Source organism: Sorex araneus, chromosome X, assembly GCF_027595985.1.
Source record: "Sorex araneus isolate mSorAra2 chromosome X, mSorAra2.pri, whole genome shotgun sequence".
Lineage (NCBI taxonomy): Eukaryota > Metazoa > Chordata > Mammalia > Eulipotyphla > Soricidae > Sorex > Sorex araneus.
The window spans coordinates 269,673,133-269,697,242 of NC_073313.1; the positions used below are offsets into that span (position 1 = coordinate 269,673,133).

The following is a 24,110-nucleotide window of genomic DNA, read 5'->3' on the forward strand; positions in this document are numbered from 1 at the left end:
TGCATGGAGAACCATATAGGTTGCCAGGGATTGAATCAGGGTTAGCCACATTCAAGGCAAACATGCTATCTGCTGTGCTAACACTTTGAACCCCAATTCTATTGTTCTATGTATGCCTATATGTAGAAAATGGATATAGTATATTTATTATTATATGAACATTGCTATGTTCATATACAGATGAGCCTATAAAGAAATACACAATATATGTATGTGTGTTGTGGCTCACAACATTTGTATTGTTTTGGGCATACACTCAGTGGTCCTCAAGAGCTCTTCTTGGCTCTGTGCAAAGGAATGACCCTGGCATTGCTCTGGGGACTGTATGTAGTGTAAGGATTCAAACCTGGATGAACCGCATGTGAAGCAAGTATCCAACTCTTGTACTCTCTGTCCAAATGCAGTATATTCTTAGAAAATATCTTCACTTATCTTTACTAAAATGGTATCTACTAATTTCTCACCATCAGTCTTGCATACTTTGGGGAAGGAAGGAATGAAGGGAGGGAGAGAGAGGAGAGGGGGCCAGAGAGATACTACAACAGGAAGATACTTGCCTTGCACCTAACTGATCCCCATTTGATCCCTGGCCACATAAGGTCCCTTAAAAGAGAACAGAGAGTAGACCCTGAGTACCACCAAGTGTGGCCTCACAACCCAACTCCCCCACCCAAACCACACACGCACAAGAAAGAAAGAAAGAAAGAAAGAAAGAAAGAAAGAAAGAAAGAAAGAAAGAAAGAAAGAAAGAAAGAAAGAAGAAAGAAAGACAGAAAGAAAGAAAGAAAGAAAGAAAGAAAGAAAGAAAGAAAGAAAGAAAGAAAGAAAGAAAGAAAGAAAGAAAGAAAGAAAGAAAGAAAGAAAGAAGGAAGGAAGGAAAAGGAGGCTAACTTATTTTTTCTTAAGCCACACTTTTTTGAATAGCAATGACGATGAGAAAGTCCATTTAACAGAGATGTAACCTAGGAATGTACTGGACAGGAAAGAATTTTCTCCTTCTCTCCAAATTGAAAAGTTTAAGGAAGTTAATGCAATTCAAAGTAATATGTAATTGGTGCATGTGACAGGCTGACAAGTTACACTCCCTTCACGCCTCAGAGACACATCTGCTGCTGGGGAACACTGGACAGAGGCCTGAGGAACAAGTCCATGGCCCCTCTTTTCTCCTTTCACTTTTGGACCACACCTGGCCATGCCCAGGGATCATTCCTGCAGGCTCTGGGTAAGGTGGCAGGCTGCGTGCAGGGCAAGCCCCTTCGCCCTGGATTATCTCTCAGCCCCCACCCCCACCGGTTCCTCTGCAGATTCTGGCACACAGGGGAGCAGCAGCTCTTTGACGTGGACTTTTTGCATTTTCAAACATTATGAGGCAACAGAACTTGGCACGTTCTGGAGGAGACAACCAGACCTGGATATGCACTTCCCTTAGCATCCTCTATAATACTTTCTCTTCTATTTTTAAAGCAATTAGAAAATTGATCTCAAAGTATAAAAATAGTACACGAGTATGTTTCTGTTTAAAATTTGAAAAAAAAAATGGAGACAGTTTGGCAGCCTCTAAAGAAATTAAACTTAGAACTGCCATCTGACCCAGCCATTCCACTGGGTCCTTTAGGCTGAACGGGGTGGAAATCTGGTCTCCAAGCAACCCCTGCCAGCATTTATGCAATGCTCTTGTTAAACATGGTGAACCAAACACGAAACATCACGCAATGGGAGAGAGTCAGACATCAGAAGGAATTAAACAGAAATGCATTCCAACATGGCTGGGCGTGGGAACCTCCAGGCTCCGGGCAGGAGCTGGACGCCAAGGCCACATGTAGCCTGAGTGCATTTGCACCAGCGACCCAGAGACAAAACCAGACGGAGTCACCACCCTTGGCTCTCGGGGTCACCGCAGGGATTCACCCTGTACGCTCACACGGACAAGGCACCTGCTCCACCTCACCATGCCCCCAGTTCCTGCCCAAGCACTACTTCAACGGTGACAGCTGTTATTAGATGCCAATGTTACTAACGAGGAAACAGATGCCCAGATTCGCTCTTTAAGTCAGCCAGCAACACAGCAACATCTGAGTCCTGCCGACACCCCTCACATCTCCTGAGGTGGGCCGGAGCGACAGGACAGCATGGAGGGAGTTTTCCTTATACGCAACCAAACCGGGTTTGATCCCCGGCACCCCATAAAGTCCCCCGAGCACTGCCAGGAGTGATTCCTGAGTGTAGAGCCTGGAGTAAGCCCTGAGCATTGCTGGGTGTGACCCACAAACCAAAACCATGAAAAACAGAAGGACCTCTTAGTTAAGACACCAGTTTAGAAGCCGGAGGAGACACAGGGGAGTTAAGAATCTGCCTTGCATGCAGCCACCCCAGGTTGATCCCCGGCACTGCAGAGGGCCCCTGAGTCCCGCCAGGAACGATGCTGAGTGCAGAGTGCGAGAGTGAGCCCCGGGCCCCGCTGTGTGGGCCGGAAGCAGCTCATGAAGAGAGGCCGTCAGCCGTAGGTGGCTCCCTCACAGCTGCTTCCCACACGCACGCTCTTCCTTCCCTCTGCAGTGGGTGCAACTCAGGGCGTCACAGAGCTCCAGGAAGATGGAGTCTCCCTTTTCCCACACGAGACCAACTCAGTGCTACAGCCTCGATGGCAAGGAGGTTGTGCCCCAAAGTCCAGCTTCATCAGCAATGACTCCGGACGCCGGCAGGATCACCAGCAGAGAGGGGCTCCCGGTGGGCCACGCGCCTCTCGTCACGGATGTCCCCAGGCGCCCTCCTCGCTGGAGCCCACCGAGGACGTTCTGGTGGGCAGTGCCAGTAAGAGCAGTGAGGCATGTTCTCTGGCTCGCTGAGGGGCGCTGCTGGGAGTGGGGAGCAGGACTCTGGCTGCAGCAGGGATGCCCAGGAAGAGGACGGGGCCAGGGGGAGGGGGGAGCCGGCCAGTGCAAGGACTCCATGGAGGCAGCGCGTCCTGGGCAGTCTCAGAAGCTGGTCAGACATTCTGTGATGCTCCTTCAGGCCAGCCAGCGGGAACCAACCTTCATGCTCCCTGAAGCTGGACTCGGAGCAGGGATGTGACTCTCTCCTGGACCATTCTAGTACCCGCCACCAAAGGAGCCCTGCACGGCTTCTGAAGCCCAGCAGGCCACTGCAAAGGCCACAGAGCCTCCATGGTGGTGGCTGGGACATTCTCTCCTGGGGCCCCGACACACCAGCTGACGGTCCCACGGCTGGTGATGGCGAAGCTTCCATGTCGTTTGGGAGGGCCGAGGCAAGGGACAGGAGACTGGGGAAAGCCTCAGGGCCCCAGACATCAGGGAGCAGACGCAAGGGCCTGGCCCTCCAAGTCCCTGGCCCACAGATATGTGAGCAGAGCCTGAGGCGCTGCTGCCTTTAGGCCACCAAGTGCTGGACATGACTACAGATGTCCAGCACGGTCTCATGACCAAAGGTGTATCACCAAGCAGAAGTACCTGGAGAAAAGCAGATTAACTCCAATAAAATATGAAGCTAGATGTGGTTCAACAACCTAAGGCCGGTATTGAGAGCAACCGTTGTCGAGTACAAGAGGACTACAGGGACGATTAATGATGCTCCTGGCTGTCAAGGCTACTCCAGGACCATGGAAACAGCTCCAAGACGACAGCCCAGCTCTGCGTGCAGAAGGCCCCGATTCTCTCCTCAGCACCCCGTGGCCCCCTGCCTCTGTGCCAGGAGGAGCCCCAGAGTGCCCTGTCATTGACATGCTGTAAAAAAGCAAGTCTTGGGGACCAAACATTGTTTCTAAACAAGAGAAAAAATTAAAAGAAATAGAAAAACACATTTGCTATAATCACAGTTCTTTACCTAGCTAGGTCTGGTCCTAGCCATGCTGGTGATAAATTTAGGGGGAAAAAACTATATGTGAGACCCTATTTCTAAATCAGGAAAATACCAAAAGTAAGCAAAAAGGAACATCTAATTTATCTATCAGTGCTACACTAGAAAATGTCGCCGTTGGGCTGGAGAGACAGCAGAGGGGTACGGCACTGTCACGCAAGCACCCATGCCTTACTTGATTTCAAACCCATATCTAGTGCCCTGAGCACTGCTAAGAGTGAACCCTGAGCACAAACTCAGGAGTGATCCCTGAGCTCCACCCCATATCGCGTCCACATGCCCCCCTTCCCTAGTATCTAAGAAACCCAAAAGAACTGAGGTTATGGTTTCACACTCCTGCCCAAAGCCATAGTACAACAGGTAAGGCTCTTGCCTTGCATGCAGCTGACCCAGATTCAATCCCCTTCATCCCACATGGTCCCCTGAGCACCGCCAGACGTGGGCCCTGAATACAGTGCCAGAGGTAAGCTCTGAGCATCACAGGGTGAGTCTTCCCCAAACAAAATAAATAAGATTCTACTCTCCTGTCTAGATTTTCAGTATGGGGCTGATATTCCTCTGAGGCCATTGTGAGTGCCCACTGCTTTCCCTTGGTGGGTGACCCGTAAGAGGCCACCAGTGGCAGACTTGTCAATAGGGTGTGGAGGGCCAGGGAAGAGACATAACACTGCAGATTACACAAAGGGACCGAGTGAGCCAAGACAGGCTAGACGGGGAGCGAGGGGGATCGGAGGGACCGCATGGGCCTTGTCTCCTGCCTTCCCGGCTGCACACGTGCCCTCCTCATTCTCAGCATTTCTAGGCTTTCCTTAAGATCTTCCTGTTAATTAAGATGCTCTTTTCCCGGTGGCTCCATGGACCCCCAACCCTCACAGCTTCGGTCAGCTGCTACTTCCCCTGCTGCTTCTCTGATGCTGCCCGTCCTACACAGCATCAATCATGCAGTTTCACTCTCCTGAGACCCTTCCTGCAACCTCCGGTATAGCAGGATGCTCCCTCTCGACCTGGTGAGTTTGGGGAGCCCTGTGAGCTATCAGAGAGCCAGCAAGCCCCCCCACGTCCGGCCCTGTGCACCGAGCCCCAGGCTGGAACCTACCGAGTCAGAGGCCTTCCTGAGGGGGCGACCTTTCTCCGCCTTTGGGGGCAGGGGGATGGGGGGGTGCCTCTTGGGGGGGGGTGGGCCTTGAGTCCAGAGCTGGAACTCACGACCCCCCAAAGAACTTCAAAAGAAGAGGAAGGTCGTATCCAGCCAAGCAGGTTTGTCCCTGACCCCTCTCCCCTGCCACCACACACACAGACACTCACACACACACACACACACACACACACACACACACACACACACACACACACACACACACACACACACACACACAATTTCCCTACTTTGGAAACTTCCCAGCTCCTGCTACTCCAGGCCCCCTTTTCTGAAGCCCCTGAAACTCCCTGATACATCAGTGATAACAAAAGCCTCTCTCAGAGAGCTGGTCAAAGGGATGTCGGAGCGAGGGGGAGGGTTGAGTCACGGGGTCTTCCGAGGCGGGAGGCCCGGTTTGGCCCCTGGCACCTCAGGGTTCCCCAAGGTCTGCCAGGTATAGGCCCCAGAATTTAAAAACTATAAAGAACCGGGGCAAGAGAGACAGCCCAAGGCGCTGAACACAGGCCTTGCCCTGGGGAGGTCCAGGTTCGATTCCCAGCACTGCAGGGTCCCCTGAGCTCCTCTGAGACCTTGAGGCACAGAGCTAGGAATAAGGCCCCAGCACCCCTGGGTGTAGCTCCAACTTCCCCTCACCCTCACCCAAGAGTCAAGAGTACTAGAAAGCAGACTTAAATCAATAGCAACCAAAGAAATCAAAATAAAAACAAGAAACTACTGGTGCAGAGAGACAGGGTGGAGGACAGGGTGCCAGCCTCGCAGGAGTCCAACCCTGGCTCGATGGCAGGTACTACCTACAGTCCCCGAGTGCCACCAGGAGTCATTCCTGAGCACAGAGCCAGCAGTTTCCCCTGAGCAAAGAGCCAGGTATAGCCCCAAAATAAAACGAACAAACAAAATACTCCACTTATGGAAACGTGCTGAAGAGTTTGTTACAAAGATGACAGACAGCATTATTGGAAAGAGTCAAACACCAACTACCTAGATGTGTGACAACACAAGAGCCGGACAGCTGTAGGGAGGGGCCAGGGCACACACTCGCCCTGGCTTCAATCCTCCGAGCACTTCACTGGTGCCTGAGCACTGTGCCAGGAGCAGCCCCCAGGAGCTGCTGGAGATGCTAGCCAACCAGAAGAGGAGAGTAAATTTTGTTTAGCGATCATTCTGTTTTCTTATTTTGCTTTTGTGGTTGCTGCTTTGTTTTGTTTGGGGGCCCCACCCAGTGGTACTCCGGGTTATTTCTATCTCTGTACTCGGAATTACTCCTGGTGCTGCTTGGGGGACCACCTGGGATGTCAGGGACTGATCCTGGGTGAGCTGTGTGCGAGGCAAGAACCCTAACCACTGTACTATCTATCATTCTGGCCTTTTGGTGATCAGTTTATTTTTTAATTTTATTTATTATTAAATTTTTTTATTGAATCACAGTGAAATTCATGATTGGGTTTCAGTTATATAATGTTCCAACACCCATCCCTTCAAGTTTCCACCATCAATGTCCCAGTTTCCCCATTCCCCAGCCCACCTCTATGGCAGACACTTCTCTCTCTCCCTCTCTCCCTCCTTTGGGACATTATGGCTTGCAAATCCAGATATTGAGAGGTTATCATGTTTATTCCTTTACCTCCTTTCAGCACAGAGTTCTTGTCGTGAGTGATTGTTTCTAACTATTATTGTCATACTGATTCCTGGTGATCTTCTAAGTTATCGTTTTCAGAGTATTCGCAGAGTGCCTGGCATTAACTGATTTAATGCCACTGCAGTCCATAAGTGATGCGGAGTTAGGAATTGTGCAATTTCCCTAGAACTGGCAAATAGAACCCACAGCCAAGAATTAAGAGAATGTAAGTTCCCCACAAGGTAGGGAAGGCAATTAGTAACCAGGGTTTGGCTAATTCAAGAATAGATGAGGGGCCAGAGAGACAGCACAGAAGGCTGAGCAAACATTCTGCACACAGGAAGACTGGGCTGGCCCAAGAATTAAAAAAATTACAATGAGTCGGGGCTGGAGAACTGGCCCAAAGGCTGAGCACAGGCTTTGCACTGAGGTGCTGGTCCCAGGGGGTGACCCGCCCCCATCACTCAGCTGGGATTAGGCCTCTGAGTACTGCTGGGCTTCCCCTCAATCAAAAAAACAAGAATTGTTCAGGGCCAGAGAGATAGTTTAGGGTTTAGGCCCTTGCTTTGCATGCTGCAGACCCCAGTTCCACCCCTAGCCCCACCAGGAGTGATTCCCCGAGTGCAAAGCCGGGAGTAAACCCTAAGCACGGCTGGGGGTAACTCCCCCCAAAAAATAAGCTCTAGATGAGACCTTCTAACTCAACCACGTCTGCAGCCTGCCTCGCCGCTCCGCTATCCACAGTTCAGAGACAGACCGGTGGGTCGGGCTGTGCGCAGGGCAGAGCTCTCTAGGACAACCAGTGACAGAACTGGGGTAGGGGGTGGGGGAAAGGGCTGCCACCCACCTGTTCCAGACCAGGCTGTGCACCCCGGACCGAGGAAAGGGAGGCTGAGCGAGAGGCAGCCACCCACTGCTGTGCACCTGAGCCTGCCTCGGCTTGCGGGGACAACGGGAGCCGCGAGGCCTTAAGCATCTGGCCAGTTCCCGGGCCCGGAGGTGGCGGCTCTGGGGCTGCAGCCTGGCTCGCCAGGAAAGCTGCCTCCGGAGACTCCCAGGGCCAAGGTGGCAGGACCAAGCCCGGCAGCGCTGACCAGCAGCTGGCCACGGAGCGAGGAGCCTCGGAGTGCCAGGACGCACGCCACACCAGGACGGGGGGGAAGGAGCCCTCTTCTCCCTGCGAGGAGCGGAGCAGGAAGAGGCTGGGAATGGGTGGGCCTCCCCCAGCCCCCAGCCCCAGCGCAGGAGAGAAAGATTTTGTTGAGCAGTTCTGGTGAACAGCGCTGTCACTTTGAACAGGCGGGTCTCACCAGCGTGGAGGGGCCACGAGGCCATGGACACTGCCCTAGGACCCCAGCCCCGGGTTTGTCTCCAGAGAAGGTCCTGGCAAAAGCAGAGCTGGAGTCCTGAAGGGTGTCCGTTCCCGAGGGAAAGCCCTTCCGTTCACGGGGTTAGAGTTACCGCTGTTTCCACTCCACCGATCGGGAGATTAAGGCCCTGCCAGGTGATGCAATTTGCTCTAATCCCCTAACCCAGCGGAAGCCCAGTGTGGCTCCCAACCAGAGCTGACTCCGGAGTGAGGCCTGCTACCAGCGCCCAGGTTTGTTTTGATTTGGTTCAGGCTTGGGTTTTGTGCTACATCAGGCGATGCTCAGGGGTTACTCCTGGCTCTGCACTCGGGAATTACTCCTGGCGGTACTTGGGGGACCATATGGGATGCTGGGAATCAAACCTGGGTTGGCTGCATGCAAGGCAAAGGCCCTCCCCACTTGTACTGTATCTCCAGCCCCAGGGGGTCGTTTGCTTGTTTAATAGAGTACAAAGGTCTTTGCAAATCCACTTCAATTTTTTTCCCTCCAATACTGAGTTTTCCTCTCAAGGGTGACTTTATAAAACATTAGTCATCTGAGTGAAGCACTTTACAAATGAGTTACATGCCTTGATTATGAGCATTTGCACAGGGGAAAGAACAGGTACAGGACAGGTAGGGTCCATGAAAACAAGAGGCAGATTCACATTTGAAGCAGCAACATGGTTCCTGCGAAATACCCTCGCTACTAATGTGAATTATACTGGGTCTGTGGTTGTGTCTAATTTGTAAATTTATTTAGAGTTTATAAATGTAGAAGATCTGTGAATCACACCTTAACCCCTCATAGTTTTTGTTTGTAGATACTCTGGTGACATAATTAAGATGATTAACATGAGAAGTGAGTACAGACACTCGTTAAAATGTTCCTGCACTACATGGGTCACTGTTTGGGAAGCTCTGTGACATGTTACTCTGCTTCAGGGAGACTAAGACCATGTCTCAGAAAGCTGTGATGCAGGAACTAGTTCAATATATTAACCAGGAATTGGCAGAGATGCAGTTTCAAACTCTAATTTTGTAAAATAAACAAAGTGGAGATGAGCAGATTTGTTAAAGGACACTAGATAATATAACAATGTTAGTATTTATGCCACAGTAGGAGCCTTACTGAAAGCTTTTACTAATGATGCAATTTAATTACTTAAAAACTGATTAAATCATCATGAGATACACAGTTACAAAGTTGTTCAGGATTGGATTTCAGTCATACAATGTTCCAACACCTGTCTCTTCACCAGGTCCATGTCCCACCACTAATGTTGCCAATTTCCCCCTGCCAACCCCCCCACCCTCCACAACCCAGTCAGCCTCTCTCTATGGACTCTCTCTCTCTCTCTCTCTCTCTCTCTCTCTCTCTCTCTCTCTCTCTCTCTCTCTCTCTCTCTCCTCACCCCCCCACCTTCTGGGCATTATAGTTTGCAATACAGCTACTAAAAGGTTATCATGGATGTCCCTTTCCCTCCTTTCAGACTCAGTTCTTGTCCCGAGCGATCATTTCCAACTATCATCATCATACTGGTCCTTCCCTGTCCTAAATGCCACCCCACCGCCCCGCCCACTACCACTTGAGGCTAGTTTCCAACCACGGGCCAGTCCTTCTGTCTCACTGTCCTTGGGTGTTAGTCTCATGCTATGCTTTTTTATATCCCACAACAATTTAATTTTTTAAAATTTTCTCATGCTAAGAACCGACTGAACCCTGGAACTCACACATGCAAAGCCTGAGCAATACCACAGAGCCTATCCTTGGCCTGTGACACTGAAGCATTATCTAATTATGGTTTTTTCTTTTCTTGAAATCCCATTAAGCTTCAAAAAATTTTTTTAACTGCTATTTTTTTTTTTTACCTGTTGCTAAAAGAATAATTTCACTTTCACTGTTTCTGGAGCTTAAGCTCGTCTGAAAGAACCGTAATCAATGCTAACACAATTTTTCTAAATAAAGTCACATAAAGCAGTAGTCAACCCCTCGCTTACGGTGCTGTTGGTTCTAGGGATGTAAGGAGGAACGTTCGAGAAGGCACGGTTTGGGGTTCCAGCAGACCCACTGCTAGCCCCTGGCGGGAGACGCAGCCACCACCAGGGCACAGCAGGGAGAGAGGGGCACTGTAACTCTCTGGGTGGGCGGCTGGGGCGCGGAAGCTGAGTCCTAAGTATGTGCGAAGAGATGACCCAGGGGAGTGAGCTGGCACGTGACCCAGCAAGGCCTGTGCATGGAGCCCACTGCCCCAGACGCAGCCCCTGAGCCCGCCGCCAGCCTGCTCTGGGCCACAGAGCCCTCTGCTCTCACCACGCAAGCTGCTCCCACAGTGCGACTGAATTTCGCACAGGCTCAAGGTTGCGACTTGTTAGTGATGGAGACTTCTTAAGGGGCATTCGGCACCTGGGGCTGGAGCAATGGTATAGTGGGGAGAGCGTCTGCCTGGCACCGGGTTGATCCAAGTTCAATCCCTGGCATCCCATATGACCTCCTGAGTACCATCAGGAATGATTTCTGAGTACAGAGCCACGTGTGGCTTAAATGTAAATAAAGGCATATATAAAATTAATAAACAGCATTCAGCTCCACCACCAGCCCCTGCTAGTAGTCAAGGTGAGGCCGCAGTGCTACAGCCCACTGGAGTGGCTGGGACCATGGAAAAGTGTGTGCTCCCTGCACACCACCAACCAGTGTAGGCAAGCACATAGCTCTAAGTACACAAATCCAATTGCCAGGTGCGGGTGACCCCTGGAATCCCAACAACCACCACAGCAGCAACAATAGCCACCATCACGAACACCTGGTATCCCAACAACAGCCAACATGGTCTTCCCAACAACAACCTCCATCACAGTCATCCCAACAACAGCCAGCATGATCCTCCCATCAACAACCACCATCACAGTCATCCCAACAGCCACCATGACCCTCCCATCAACAACCACCATCACAGTCATTCCTGTAACAACCAGAGTCATCCCAACAACTGTCACGATCATCCCAACAACCACCACCCCAGCTGTCCCAACAGCTACCACGATCATCCCCACCACCACCACCACAACCACCACCCAGTGATCCCCACAGCAACCACCACTCATAACAACAACCTCCATTATCTCAACAACAAAGGCAATGGGAGGGGAAAAGAAATAGAAACAGAAATAATCTCAGACCGAAGCAACAGCTTCCTCTCTGTACTCCTCACAAGAAAATGAGCCTGTCTACTATATAAAAAATTTTACACTTTTCTCTTGCTCTTGCAGTCAGCAGAGCTCTAAATAGCACATTCTTCCCGGGCAGGCTAGGGAAAGATACTGAGTACCTATCCAAGAAAATCTGCTATGCAAACCGGAGTCAGATCAAATGATCTGTGAAAGCTGGAACTCCTGGCTGGGGTGAAGCATGCAGGTGTGACCCCGATAACACACACAAATCAGACCTATCTAGCAGATATAGCAATGAAAATTGGAAGCTGCATATATGTTTAACCAGGGCAAGGTATGCATAAGGTACAATTCACTTAATTCCATATTTATAGGACTCATGCTCACACCTAGGATTTGCTTCAAAACATTTTAGTAAAGGGGCTAGAGCAGTAGTATAGTGGGTAGACTGTTTGCTTTGCACGCAGCTGACCTAGGTTCGATCCCCAGTACCACATATAGTCCTCAGAGCCTTGCAGGAGTGATTCCTGAGTGCAGAGCCAGGAGTAACCCCTGACCATAGCTGGGTGTAACCCAAAAAAGAAAGAAAAACACATTCTAATAAAGAAACAGTAAAAGGAACAGAAGAAGAGATCTCGGTAATATTTCTTATTGTATGAGTTAATATTCTTTAAACTGTTCTATTTTCATGTATGATATGTTTCATAATATTTTAAACAATGAATGAGGGGTGCGAGAGATAGCACAGGGACTAAGGTGCATGCTGTGCATTGCTGGCCCCCGTTCAACCCCCAGGACCTAAGCACTGCCCAGAATGATCCCTGTATGGCTCAAAAACGACAGAAAGAAAATACTCATTACAATGGCTCAGGTGGGGGAGGAGAAAGGCTGGAACACAAAGTGACAGTGGACATATCGTGCTGAGTGACACAGGTCTGAGGGAGAGGGGCAGCCGTAGTGATCACACTCACTTGCGGGATATAAGAGAAACAGGGCATGAGACTAACACCCAAAGACACTGAAAACCAAGGCCAGGAGGATGGGGCCGTGGCTGGGTGCTGCTATAAGTGGCAGGGGCGGGGGAGGGCAGATAGGACAGAGAAGGGACCACGATGACAATGACAGTTGGAAATGATCGCTCTGGACAAGAACGGGGCACTGGAAAGGGGTAAAGCGATATGCGTGATGCCCTTTCAGCAACAGCATTGCCAACCCCAGTGCCTGAAAGAAAACAATGGGGAAAAGAGAGAAGAAAAGTATCTGCCACAGAGGTGGGGGTGGGGGGGCAGGGGTGGGAGGGAAACTAGGACACTGGGGGCAGGAAGTGCAGACTGGTGAAGGGACGGGTGTTGGAATACTGTCTGACTGAAACCCAACCTGAACAATGTTTTGTTTTGTTTTGTTTTTTAAGTGATGGTCCATGCTGCTTACAGCCATGGAAAGAATAAAGGTGCTGGACCCAGTAGCTGAGCACCTCTTAATGCCTCTGTGGTTTGTTGTTTCACGGAAAGGAAAAGGGCACTTTGGCTCAGGGAAGCGGCTCACGTGACACAGCACGTGTGGGGCATGCGGAAGGCCCCAAGCTCCGGCCCGGCCTTGGGCAGCCGGTAGCGCAGGGTGTGAACATTGGTGGTGGAGAATGGGCACTGGTGGAGGGATGAGCACTCGATCGTTGTATGACTGAAACGTAAGCACGAAAGTTTGTAAGTCTGCAACTGTACTTCACGGTGATTCATTAAAAACTAAAAAATAAAATTTTTTTTTTAATTTTTTGAAAAAAGGAAGTAGCACTGACTCAAAACAAAGAGGAGGAAGGAGAAATGAAAAGAAAAGCAGGGCTCCTTAGAGGAAACAGCTGAGCAAGGCCAGGAATGCGTAAGATGGCCTGGACTATTCTGTCATGCCACATAACAGAGAGACCGTCCGAGGACTCGGAACCAAAGCTGAACAGGGCCCAGCACGGAGCCAGCACTGTCACAGGAGTACCCGCCAAGGTAGGAGCATCTCATACGCTTCAGCCCTGAGCACGCAGCGACGATAAGAAACGCTGATCACTCTGGAGACCGCTCACAATTCTTCACCCTGGGGTGCTCAGCAGACCTTGTGGTGCTAGAACAGAAACTGGGCCCTCCCCCTCCCTCCAATGCAAACCTGCTGTCTCCCAGCCCTCCCCTCCCCCCAACTGGCAGATAAATGCAGAGCTGAGGCAAAGGTGGGGGCTTGGGGAGGGATGGGCAGGAAGAATAAAGGGCGACTTTTCAGGGCCAGAGAGATAGCACAGCAGGTAAGGCGCTTGCTTTGCACGCGGCCAACCCGGGCTCGACCCCTGGCACCCCATATGGTCCTCTGAGCCCTGCCAGGAGTGACCCCTGAGTGAGAGCCAAGAGTAAGTCCTGAGCACTGCGGGGTGTGGCCCAGAACCCAGAAGTGAGGACCACAATCAAGATTCAAAACAATAACATTGTTTAAAAGAAAATGCTTTATTTAAAAAACAAATGCTGAGGGTGGAGCGATAGTACAGAGGCAGGGGTCTTGCCTGAGACGCAGCCAACCCAGGTTCCGTCCCGGGCATCCCATATGGTCCTCCAAGCCCCACTGGGGGTGGTTCCTGGGCGCAGAGCCAGGAGGAAGGCTGGAGCACTGCTGGGGTGGCCCCCAAACAACAGCAAACCAGGCGCCCTGCCCAGAGAAGCCTCCTCTGGTAAACAGTTGAGGGCTCTCAGGGCTGAACACACACGCACACACACACACACACACACACACACACACACACACACACACAACACTCTCTCTCTCTCTCTCTCTCTCTCTCTCTCTCTCTCTCTCTCTCCCCAGGGATGGGTCACAGATGGCACCAGACACACCAGACACACACACACACACACACTCTCTCTCTCTCACTCTCTCTCTCTCTCTCTCTCTCTCTCTCTCTCTCTCTCTCTCTCTCCAGGGATGGGTCACAGATGGCACCAGACACACACACACACACTCCCCAGGGATGGGTCACAGACGGCACCAGACAAAGCCCCACAAGGTTTCCCGTCCCCTCCCTGACATCCTAAGGCCCTGGAAGGTTCCTTTCAGGAACAAAAACCACCTCCTGAGGGGTGGCTGGGAAATTCCAGGACTTCCTGGAGCTGCTCCCTGAGGCCCGCCGGGCTTGGGCGGGACCTGGGACGGGCAACATCCCGGTGGCGGCACAGGGCCGCAGAGCACAGATGGGGAAGCCTGCTCAGGGCTGCAGACTGTAGTACGGTTTGTCTTTTTTTTTCAATGTATTATTCTGGAAAATTTCTAAATCCAGCATCTATTATTCCAATCCTAAAGACAAGTGAGTGCTCTCAGAGAATCCAAACTGTGGATCTAGACAGAAGACTTAAAACACTGACTGCAGGCCTTCCGAGGTGAGTGGTGCTGATGAGCTGCACCACTGACAGTGCTCACAGAATGCTCCACTACTGACCGTGCTCACAAAATGCTCCACTATTGACAGTGCTCATGAAATGCTCGACTGACAGTGCTCACAGAATGCTCCGCTACTGACAGTGCTCATGAAATGCTTGACTGACAGTGCTCACAGAATGCTCCACTGGTGGTGCATTTTTGGTATTTAACTTAATTTAATTGTAATTTAACTTAATTTTTATTTTATGTATTCCATTGTTGGGCTGGAGCAATAGCACAGCGGTAGGGCGTTCGCCTTTCATGCTGACGACCCGAGTTCGATTCCTCCGCCCCTCCCGGAGAGCCTGGCAAGCTACCAAGAGTATCGAGCCCGCGCAGCAGAGCCTGGCAAGCTACCCGTGGTGTATTGGATATGCCAAAAACAGTAACAATAAGTCTCACAATCGAGAGACGTTACTGGTGCCCGCTCGAACAAATCGATGAGCTACGGGATGACAGTGATTCCGTTGTTAACTAGGGCCTCCTAAGCGCCCCAGCTGGCTGCTGGTCCCATGCAGGCCTGGCCGCGGGGCTGCCGGGGGGCACTCAGGCCCCGCCAGCAGTGTGTGAAATCAAGCCCAGGTTGTGCTCCGTGCACATCCGAGCTGCCACTCTCCCAGGCACCCGTGTTCCACTCACCTCACTCTCTATTTTCACTTCCTCTCTCCCACTTTTATTGCTAGGCTCCTTCCTCGGTTCTGACCTCTCGAGTCCAATTCACGTCCCTGCCTCTACCTCCAGGAAGCCCTTCCGCCTTTCGTCCGAGCCCAGTGCTCTCGCCCAGACAGAGTTTGCTGCCTGGGCCAAAGAGCTCCAGAGAAGGGCACTGCTTTGCTTCACATCTGTACTTCTGGTCTCCGTGGCCTGAAAAGTTCCTTGAAGTCGGCACTGAGCATATTGATTTACTGCCTTGGGAGAGGAAAAGGACACAAAACACACTCTGCAAATGACTTGTCAACATTCATTTGGACATGGGCCACGGCCTGAGCAGGAACCTGTGTTTCTCAGCATTTCTCGTGCATCTGAGCTCACTGGGATCCGGAGTCCACCTGCCGCGGGGGCCGGAAGGCGTCGCTGAAGCGCCCCGCTCTCGCTCCCTGCGACCTCACAGCCTCTGCGAGCGCATCCCACAAACAGCCCGGGGCTGTGCACGTGCCATGTTGTCTTTCCCCTTGGAGTCAGTAGGGTTTGCCCGGAACCTGGTGAACGTGAGCCTCCCCGGACCACACAGCCGTGCTGGCTAGAGCACAGGGCGAGGCGGCTGGTCTGCGAACAGACGGGAGCTCCAGGTCGGAAGGCTGGGCCCCGGGGCTGGGGTCAGCTCAGTACCCCCACCGCCGCTGGGGAGCCCGAGTGAGACCTTCGAAGTCCGCGTGCAAGTAAGATCCAACAGCCTCTGCTCTCCCCTGACTTACTGCTCTGAGCAACTGCCCTTGCATGCGCCCATGCTGCCACAAGCGGTTTCTTTCCTCGTGGCCGAGTGGCGCTCGGCTGTACATAAAAACCGCATCACCCGGAGCCCTGCATCTGCCGGCTGAGCCGATGGGACGGGACTCCCATGCGAAGGCTAAGGCCCTGCGGTGACCATGGGGGGAATGCGCCCCACAAGCACCATTCTCATTGCCTTGGCAGACGACTCAGAAGTAGAGCTGATGGGCAGATTCTTTTTTTTTTTTTTTTTTTTTTTTTTTAAATTTATTTATTTTTAATTAGAGAATCACCGTGAGGGTACAGTTACAGATTTATACACTTCTGTGCTCACACTTCCCTCATACAAAGTTTGGGAACCCATCCCTTCACCAGTGCCCATTCTCCACCACCCGTAAACCCAGTGTCCCTCCCACCCTCCCCAATCCCATCTCCCCCCCACCCCACCCTGCCACTGTGGCAAGGCATTCCCTTCTGCTTTCTCTCTCTAATTAGCTGTTGTGGTTTGCAATAAAGGTGTTGAGTGGCCGCTGTGCTCAGTCTCTAGCCCTCATTCAGCCCGCAACTCCCTTCCCCCACATGGCCTTCGACTACAATGTAGTTGGTGATCGCTTCTCTGAGTTGATGGGCAGATTCTTATCTCTTTGTGGGGAGGGAAGTGGGGCTCAAGACTTAGGCCTCCTTCTGTGCTCAGGGACCGCTCCATTGGCGGGGGGCTCGGGGAGCCCTCTGGGGTGCCGGGGCTCCAGCCTGGACCAGCCACGTGCTGGGCAAGTGCCCTACCCCGCCCCCACTCTCCAGCCCCTGATGACTGGGTGTGTGACACTGCAGGGACCCTCCACCCCACAGGCAGGCTCTGCCCTCCCGCCCTCCCCGAGGCCTCTCTGGGACACTGTGCTGGATGTTCCCAGGCACGAGCAGCTTTCCACACTGCTGGTGCCGGCCCCCCGCCCACGGGGCTCTCTGGTGCGCGGACTCTGCCTCACGCCTCCATCCCCAGTGGCTCCCGCTGTGCAGCGCATCTGCCCTGCAGCCCGCCCTGACCCCAGCTCCGCTCCTGGCCCCTCTCCAGCTGGGTCCTGCCTTCTCTCACCCGAATCCAAAGTGGGGTCGCTTCTCCAGGAAGGCTTTTTTATACACCCCAGATCTGAGTGCCCAGGAAAGGCTTCTGATTTTGTTTTTCACACCCCAAATTCGAGTGCTTGGCACCTAATGAGTCACAGAACTAAATGTACACTTGTGACATTTGCAGGTCCCCTTGTTAAATCCAGATGAAGTGTTTAGGGAACTTTTATTGACACTTTTTAACATTATAAAGACTTTTATTTCCAATGTGGAAGTGATTTTTTTCCATATACCCTTTAGAAAAACCCAAGAGTCATCTGACCATAACGTAAAGTGGAAGAGGGTCAGGGGTGTGGCTGAGTGGCAAAGTGCTCACCACACACACACACACACACACACACACACACACACACACACACACACACACACACGTGAATCCCTGGGTTCGATCCCAACACCAAGAAGTGAGAGACAGAACTAAGAGCACAGTGAGGACGCTGCCGTCCATAGGGCAAGGGGGACAGAGTAGCCACGATGATCCAGATTACGGAGCCTGGGTTTGCTCTTTTTAAGCCCATGTTCTCTCTTGAACACGCATTTCCTCTCTTCCTCTCCCCTCACGTCTTTCAAAGTAAGTTTCATTCAGTAAAAACTCCCTTGATTCAGAAAAGGCAGGGGGGCGGGGGAGAGGTCATGTCGTAATTATGTAGTCTGCATGAGCAGCCGGAGTCACGCCTGGGCACGAGAGAGGGTCCGGAGAGAGACACTGGCGCCCAAGCACTGCGTGAAGCACACGGGCTTGTCAGCCACCGTGGCCGCAGTCGGGGCAGGTGCTGCCCGCACAACCAGCAGATTCTCGGTCCTGCACGTAAATAAAAATGAACTCAACTGCAGATCACAGAGCTAAATATGAAAGCTAAACCTGGGGCTGGAGAGACGGTCGATGGACTGAGCCCACGTGAAGCACACAGGAAACCTGGATTCAACCCCTGGCACAGCACTGTGCCCAAATACCACCAGGAGTGACCCTGAGTATCCCCCAGCACAGATCCAGATTTCACCCCAAAACTGCACGTGTGTATGTGTGTGTGTGTGTGTGTGTGTGTGTGTGTGTGTGTGTGCAAACTAAACAGAAAATACCCAGGGAAAAAGAAAATCTCTGTGACCCAGCACTGTGCAAAGAGTTCTCAGACTTGACCAAAAAAAGTACAGGCCATAAAAGGAAAAGTCGATATACTGGACTTTCTCCAACTTAAAAACTTGCTCTGTGAAAGATCCTGGCAAGTGGATGAAAAGACGAGATATGGGCTTGGGAAAAAAATCTCTGCGACCGTACTGTGTGACAAGGTTAAGGAGTCTGAGTATAGAAGGGACTCTCGATTCTCAGGTTAAAAAAAGAAACAAACAAGCCATAGAGAAAACGGATCAAAGACACAGAGATGGCAAATGACCGTATGAAATTAGTCCACATCATTAGCCCTAAGTGAATTGTAGATTAAAAATAACAATGTAGGGCTGGGCCAATAGCACAGCGGGTAGGGTGTTTGCCTTGCACACGGCCGACCCGGGTTCAAATCCATATGGTCCCCTGAGCACCGCCAGGGGTAATTCCTGAGTGCAAAGCCAGGAGTAACCCCTGTGCATCGCCAGGCGTGACCCAAAAAGCAAAAAAATAAAATAAAATAACAATGTATAAAGGATGGGGAGCCCAAAGGGCTGGGGTACAGGTTTTGTTCCCATCAAGAAACCCCAAGTTCCTGGCAAAGTCCAGTGCAGCTCTCCCACCACCACCATCCCCCCCAAAAATAATAGGTGAATCATTAATCAAATGAATTGTGGCAAAGGGGGTAATACATGCCTGGATGAATTTCAGAGAATGAGGCAGAATCTCCCTAAGTCATAGATTGTATGGACCCATTTAAAGAATGACTGAGAGGGAGACCAGATCAATGGATGTCACGAGTCTGGGATAAAGTGGGAACCATGAACATGACTCAAAGGGCAATGTGAGGGATCGTGTGGTGACGCAGATGTCCTGGCTCTTGACTGTATCACTGTCAATGTCCGAGTGTGGTTTCCAAGGATAATTCTGCAAGACATGATCCTGGGAGAAACCTGGGCCTGGGCATTCAAGAGCTTCTCCTCCTGGGGCCCAGGAAACAGCACAGCAGGTGACCTGGGCCAAGCCCCAGGACCCCATGGGACCCCAGTCCTACCAGGAGGGATCCCTAAGCAGCGCTGGGCGTGGGAAGGAGAGAAAGAAAGTAGGATGAAGGAGAGTTTCCACTGTTTAAACCAGCATTTCTCCTGGGGCTGGCGAGCGTACAGTGGGTGAGGCATGCGGCCGACCCAGGTTCCAACCCCGCATCCCACAGGGTACCCCAGGCATCACCAGGAGTGATTCCTGAGTGCAGAGCCAAGGAGTAACTTCTGAGCATCACTGGGTGTGGTCCCTCCCACAAAAGATCAATAAACTAAGCCAGCATTGATCAACCCAAGCAACATGGTCCTCTGTGGGCCCAAGGATATTCTGAGGAGCCACTCGTAAAAGGGCCAGTAAATGGGAGCCAGGGCATGCGGCTAGGAGGCCAGAGAGTAGGACAGAGCACCAGGGGAAGGAAACACAGCAGAGCAAGGCTGAGAAACTCTGTGTCCATACAGGTGCTTCACGCTTCAGGACTGAACGGAAAGGGTGAGCCTTGCAAAGCCACCTGAAAACCAGCAGCATAGAACAGACATCTGAATGGGATCTTTAAAGACAAGATGGAGACGGCTTTTGTTTTGTTTTGTCTGATGCTGGCAAGGCAAGGATTCTACCACTGAGCCACATCCCCAGGACAAGAAGGTATTTTAAACATGAATGATCCACTAGGACCAAGCCATGAAGACACAAACCGAGTGAAAAACAGTCCTGAGTTTAGTGTCACTGGTATCCTTTTGAAGACAGCTTTGGTGAATGACACAGAGAATGGACAAACCGCTTATCTAAGTTTCCTTCATCCTGAAGAAATGGAGAAAGCACGGTGAGGAGGAAGGGGTGTGATGGGCGGGTGAGGCCTGGGTGGAGTAAGTATGCTGATTTTCCACGGGGAAGGAAGAGATCCTAAAAAAAGTCTTCGACAAGGTGGAAAGGGTTGGAAGGATCTGGAGAGGTGGGAGAGGATAAGTTCCAGAGCACAGAAGGCAGAGCTCAGGCAGAAAGGGCGCCTCACCCTCTGTGTCAAGAGCGCATGAGTCGGGAGCTGACACGAAGAGAACACCGGGAATTCAATCCCATGTAAAGATGACCATTCCCTGACGCCTCGGACAAGGGCATCGGCTAAGACTGAAAAACTAGCTTAATTTTCATTCCCAGCCTCTACCTCAGCACCCCCAAAACAAAATAATGAATAAACATGTGTTTAACAAACAAAAACAATTTGTTTCCTTCACGCAGGCTTTCATTAGAAGCAATACACAACTTCCTCCAAATTTGCCACTAGGGGGCGGTGTTGCACTCAAGCTTAGCCCTCAATCTTTGAACTTGTGAAATTAAAAGAAAATTACAAAGCGCTGCTTGTCATAAAAATGTTTTCCTCCAAGAAAATCGATTATGGCTTTATATAAATACATTATATACAAGTGTATACATGTGCACACACTCCTCGGCACACATACAACACATACAGACGTGTTGGGGTGGGGTGGAGGTCTTGTGCTAAGCTCTGGCTGAAACCCGACTGATGCCCCGAGGTAAGGCCATTTCCAGAGGCCACTTCCTGCATTTCCTCCAGGGTACACAGGAAACACTTCATAGACCTTTCCACTTCACGATTAATGGATTAGAAAAGGCTGATGAAAAGGCCTCCCTAAAAAAGAAGCCCTGATCAACATTTTCCACCACTTCTTTGAACTTGTTTTCTTCCTCCTACACTTACCCCTCTCCCCAAATCAGAGGGAGGCTTTTAAAAACAAATTTTCCATACTGATAATCTATTCCACCAACGGCCTGCCCCCCCCTTCCCATCCTTGGATGCCTGACACCCATAGGGTGGAGATTCATCCATCGCTAACAACACATGGCCATTACATAGAGCAGAGTGAGCCATGATTTGGGGTGTGTCTAGCCACATGGCTGGACGATCCTTCTTTCAGATGAACAGAGGGAATGCGCAGGGTATAAAGCAGGCTGCAGGAATTCCTACTACCTGCAAAGAAATGAAGATGCAGGGGCAGACAATTCCCCAGTTGCTGAAAGTTACAAGGATTCCCAGGGCAGAGTTTCTGGTTGGGGGCGGTTACCAGTCCTGCCAACAGAACCAGCCCCAGGAAAGCTCCAGAGGAGCTCTGGCTCTGGCTGAGAATACACCTGCAGTGTGGGAGCTGCAGGGAGGTGGGAAGGAGCTGAGGGCCTTGGGGTCAAGCAATGCCGGTGGACAATTGAAAAAAAGGTGCGTGGCCTGACACAAACCAGGTTGCTTAGAGCTGAGATGTTGTTGGGTTTAAAAAATAAAAATAAAAAACTCAAGAAATGGGTCATAAAGAGAATATGGGAGAGATAAGGTTAAAGCAGCCGGCAGTCGAAAGCAGATACAGTATCGAATTGTTTATAATCTGTTTCCAAAAATCCAGCTCAGAGGTTTAGTGTTCTAATTTGACAATTAAGGGTCACTTTCTCTGGTTGGTGAAGGGTTGTTTTTGTTCTATGAACAAAAGCACTCACAAGCTTCTTGCTGTTTCTTAACCCCAAATTCACCTTTCATACTGAACTGCCAAGACCCCAGAAGAACACAGAAGCTTCTATCACAGTAATTAAAACTCTTTGGGGCCAGAGAGATAACACAGCTGGTGAGGCATTTACCTTGCATGAGGCTGACCCCAGTCCGATCCTGGCATCCCTGAGGCCCCAGGAGCACTGCCACGAGTGATCCGTGAGTGCAGAGCCAGGAGTAACGCTGAGTATGTTTGGCCAAACAACAAAATCAAGCCAAACAAACAACAAAAATCTCTTTCGGTTTCACACCATTCCTGAGATGAACACTCCTCTACTTTAAATTGATGTCCATTTCAAAGGTCCCGTGCTAATTCTTAAATTCCCCCCCTCCAATAAACAAAGGATCTCAGAGCCAGATTTCATGAACCCTTCCCTCTCCACCGCCCCAACACACCACACCACACACACACACACACACACACACACACACACACACACACACACACACACACACACACACACAAACTCTTGCACTCCACAACACTTCCTTTGAAAAACAGAATGTCACTTCCTCAATCCAGAGGCCTGAAGCCCCTTGGTTCTGATGTGGAGGCAAGACAGGAAACGGGCGAGCGTCTGCCTGTCCCCATGGACAGCGGGCAGCTGACCCAGGGCAGGTCCGGCCGAGGCCCTGGAGGCGCTGCAGCTGCAAGGCATCACTGCTCCCTTCCCGGGGAAGGCGTCTGATTCCCAAGGGCATTCTGGAGGATTTGGAGCCAGCGAAGGAAGAGGCGAGCATGCCTGGCCGTCTTCCACTGGCTTCCCACCCCAAACTCCTGCCACCACCCAGGTCGATCCACGCAAATCTCAGTTCCCGGCACCATCTTGTACTCAGATCCCACCAGGCAAAACCTCTTTGTGTATCCGAGTGCTTGTGGGGGGTGTGTGTGAGTGTTGAGTGCGTGTGGATGAGTCCGAGTGTGTGCGCCCCTGTGTGCACACCGCGTGTGCATATGCGTGGGCGCAAGTGTGTGCACACACATGTGCGTGTGCGTGCACACGTGTGTGCGTGAGTGCGAAGGGGCGCGCCTGTGCATGTGCGGGTGTGCATGTGAGTGCGCGCGTGTGCGCGTGCGGGACACGCGGACTCGGGAGAGGGACAAACAAATGAGTCACTTGGACAGGCGCTGCACATGCCGCTGACGCTGACGCGGCCCGTGATGCGGCTCCTGCGCTGGAAGCTGGAAGGAAGCGGCGGCGGGGAAAGGGCCGGGAGCGGGGCGCGGCGCCTCGCCCTTTGTGGGGGCCCCGCGCCGCCCGGCCCGCGGATTCCGGCGGGGTGTCCACGGCGCCCGGCCCCGGGCGCTGCCCCCGAGCCCGGCCAGCGGCGCGCGCTCCACCCGCCCGGAGTTCCCGGGGCGCCGACGGGAGGCGCCGCAGCCCCGCCCCTCGGCGGCGCACCTGTGACAGGTGTGCAGGTGCCGCCCCGCCCCGCTCGCCCCGCAACCCGCGCCGGCCGCGGCTCGGCCCCCGGCCCCCGGCCGGCCTGTCCGGGTCGGCGAGGTCCCTCCGGGAGCCCCCGGGGTCCGGCAGGCCTCGGGTGGGGGGGCCCGACCGCGCCCGCCGCGCCCTCCCGCCGCCCGCACTCACATAGCGCCGCAACTTCTTCTCGGGGGGCGATTTCCGCAGCCACCCGGTGCACACCACGTCCCCGCCGCCGCTCATGGTGCCGGCCGCTGCAGCCCGCCGCGGGGTCGGGCGGACGAGCGGGCGCGGGCCGCTGGGTCAGCCGCCGGGCGGCGCGCGGCGCGCGGGGGAGGGGCGGGGCCGGGCGAGGGGCGGGGCGGGCGGGGCGGGGCAGGGGCAGGGGCGGGGTGAGCGGGGGCGGGGCCGGGCGAGGAGCGGGGCCGGCAAGCACCGAGAGCGCGGGGAGGGGCGGGGCCGGGCGAGGGGCGGGGCCGACGGGCTTCGAGGAGCTTGGGGGAGGGACGGGGCGACCGGTGGGGGGCGGGGACCAGCGGCAAGAGGCGGGGCTTAGTCCTGGAGGCGGGGCCTGGAGGCGAGGACCGGGGCGTGGCTGGGCGTGACCTGGAATAGGGGCGGGGCCTGAGGGCGGGGCCGAGCGGGCGGCGGCCGGGGGCGCGCGGGCGGCCGCGCGGCTCGGACCCAGCTGCCGCGCGTGCACGCACACCCTCCCCGCGGGCACGCGCGTCCTCCCCACCGGGCCTCTGGGGGCGCCGCTCCCCACCAGCTCGGAGCCGCTGCCCGCCGCGTCGCTGGCGGTGGGGGCGGGGAAGGGGCGGCCGCTGCCCCG

General features: G+C 52.8%; 1 protein-coding gene across 2 annotated transcripts in view; it reads right to left on the reverse strand.

Moving 5' to 3' along the window:
* GAB2 (GRB2 associated binding protein 2) overlaps positions 1–23,602 on the reverse strand; it is a 156,217-nt gene extending 132,615 nt beyond the window's left edge. For both annotated transcript variants that reach the window (XM_055119801.1, XM_055119802.1), the window contains exon 1: positions 23,447–23,602. In XM_055119801.1, the coding sequence (XP_054975776.1) occupies positions 23,447–23,521 (75 nt within the window). In that variant the 5' untranslated portion in view covers positions 23,522–23,602. The remainder of the gene's footprint in view (positions 1–23,446) is intronic.
* Positions 23,603–24,110: the final 508 nt, after the last annotated feature.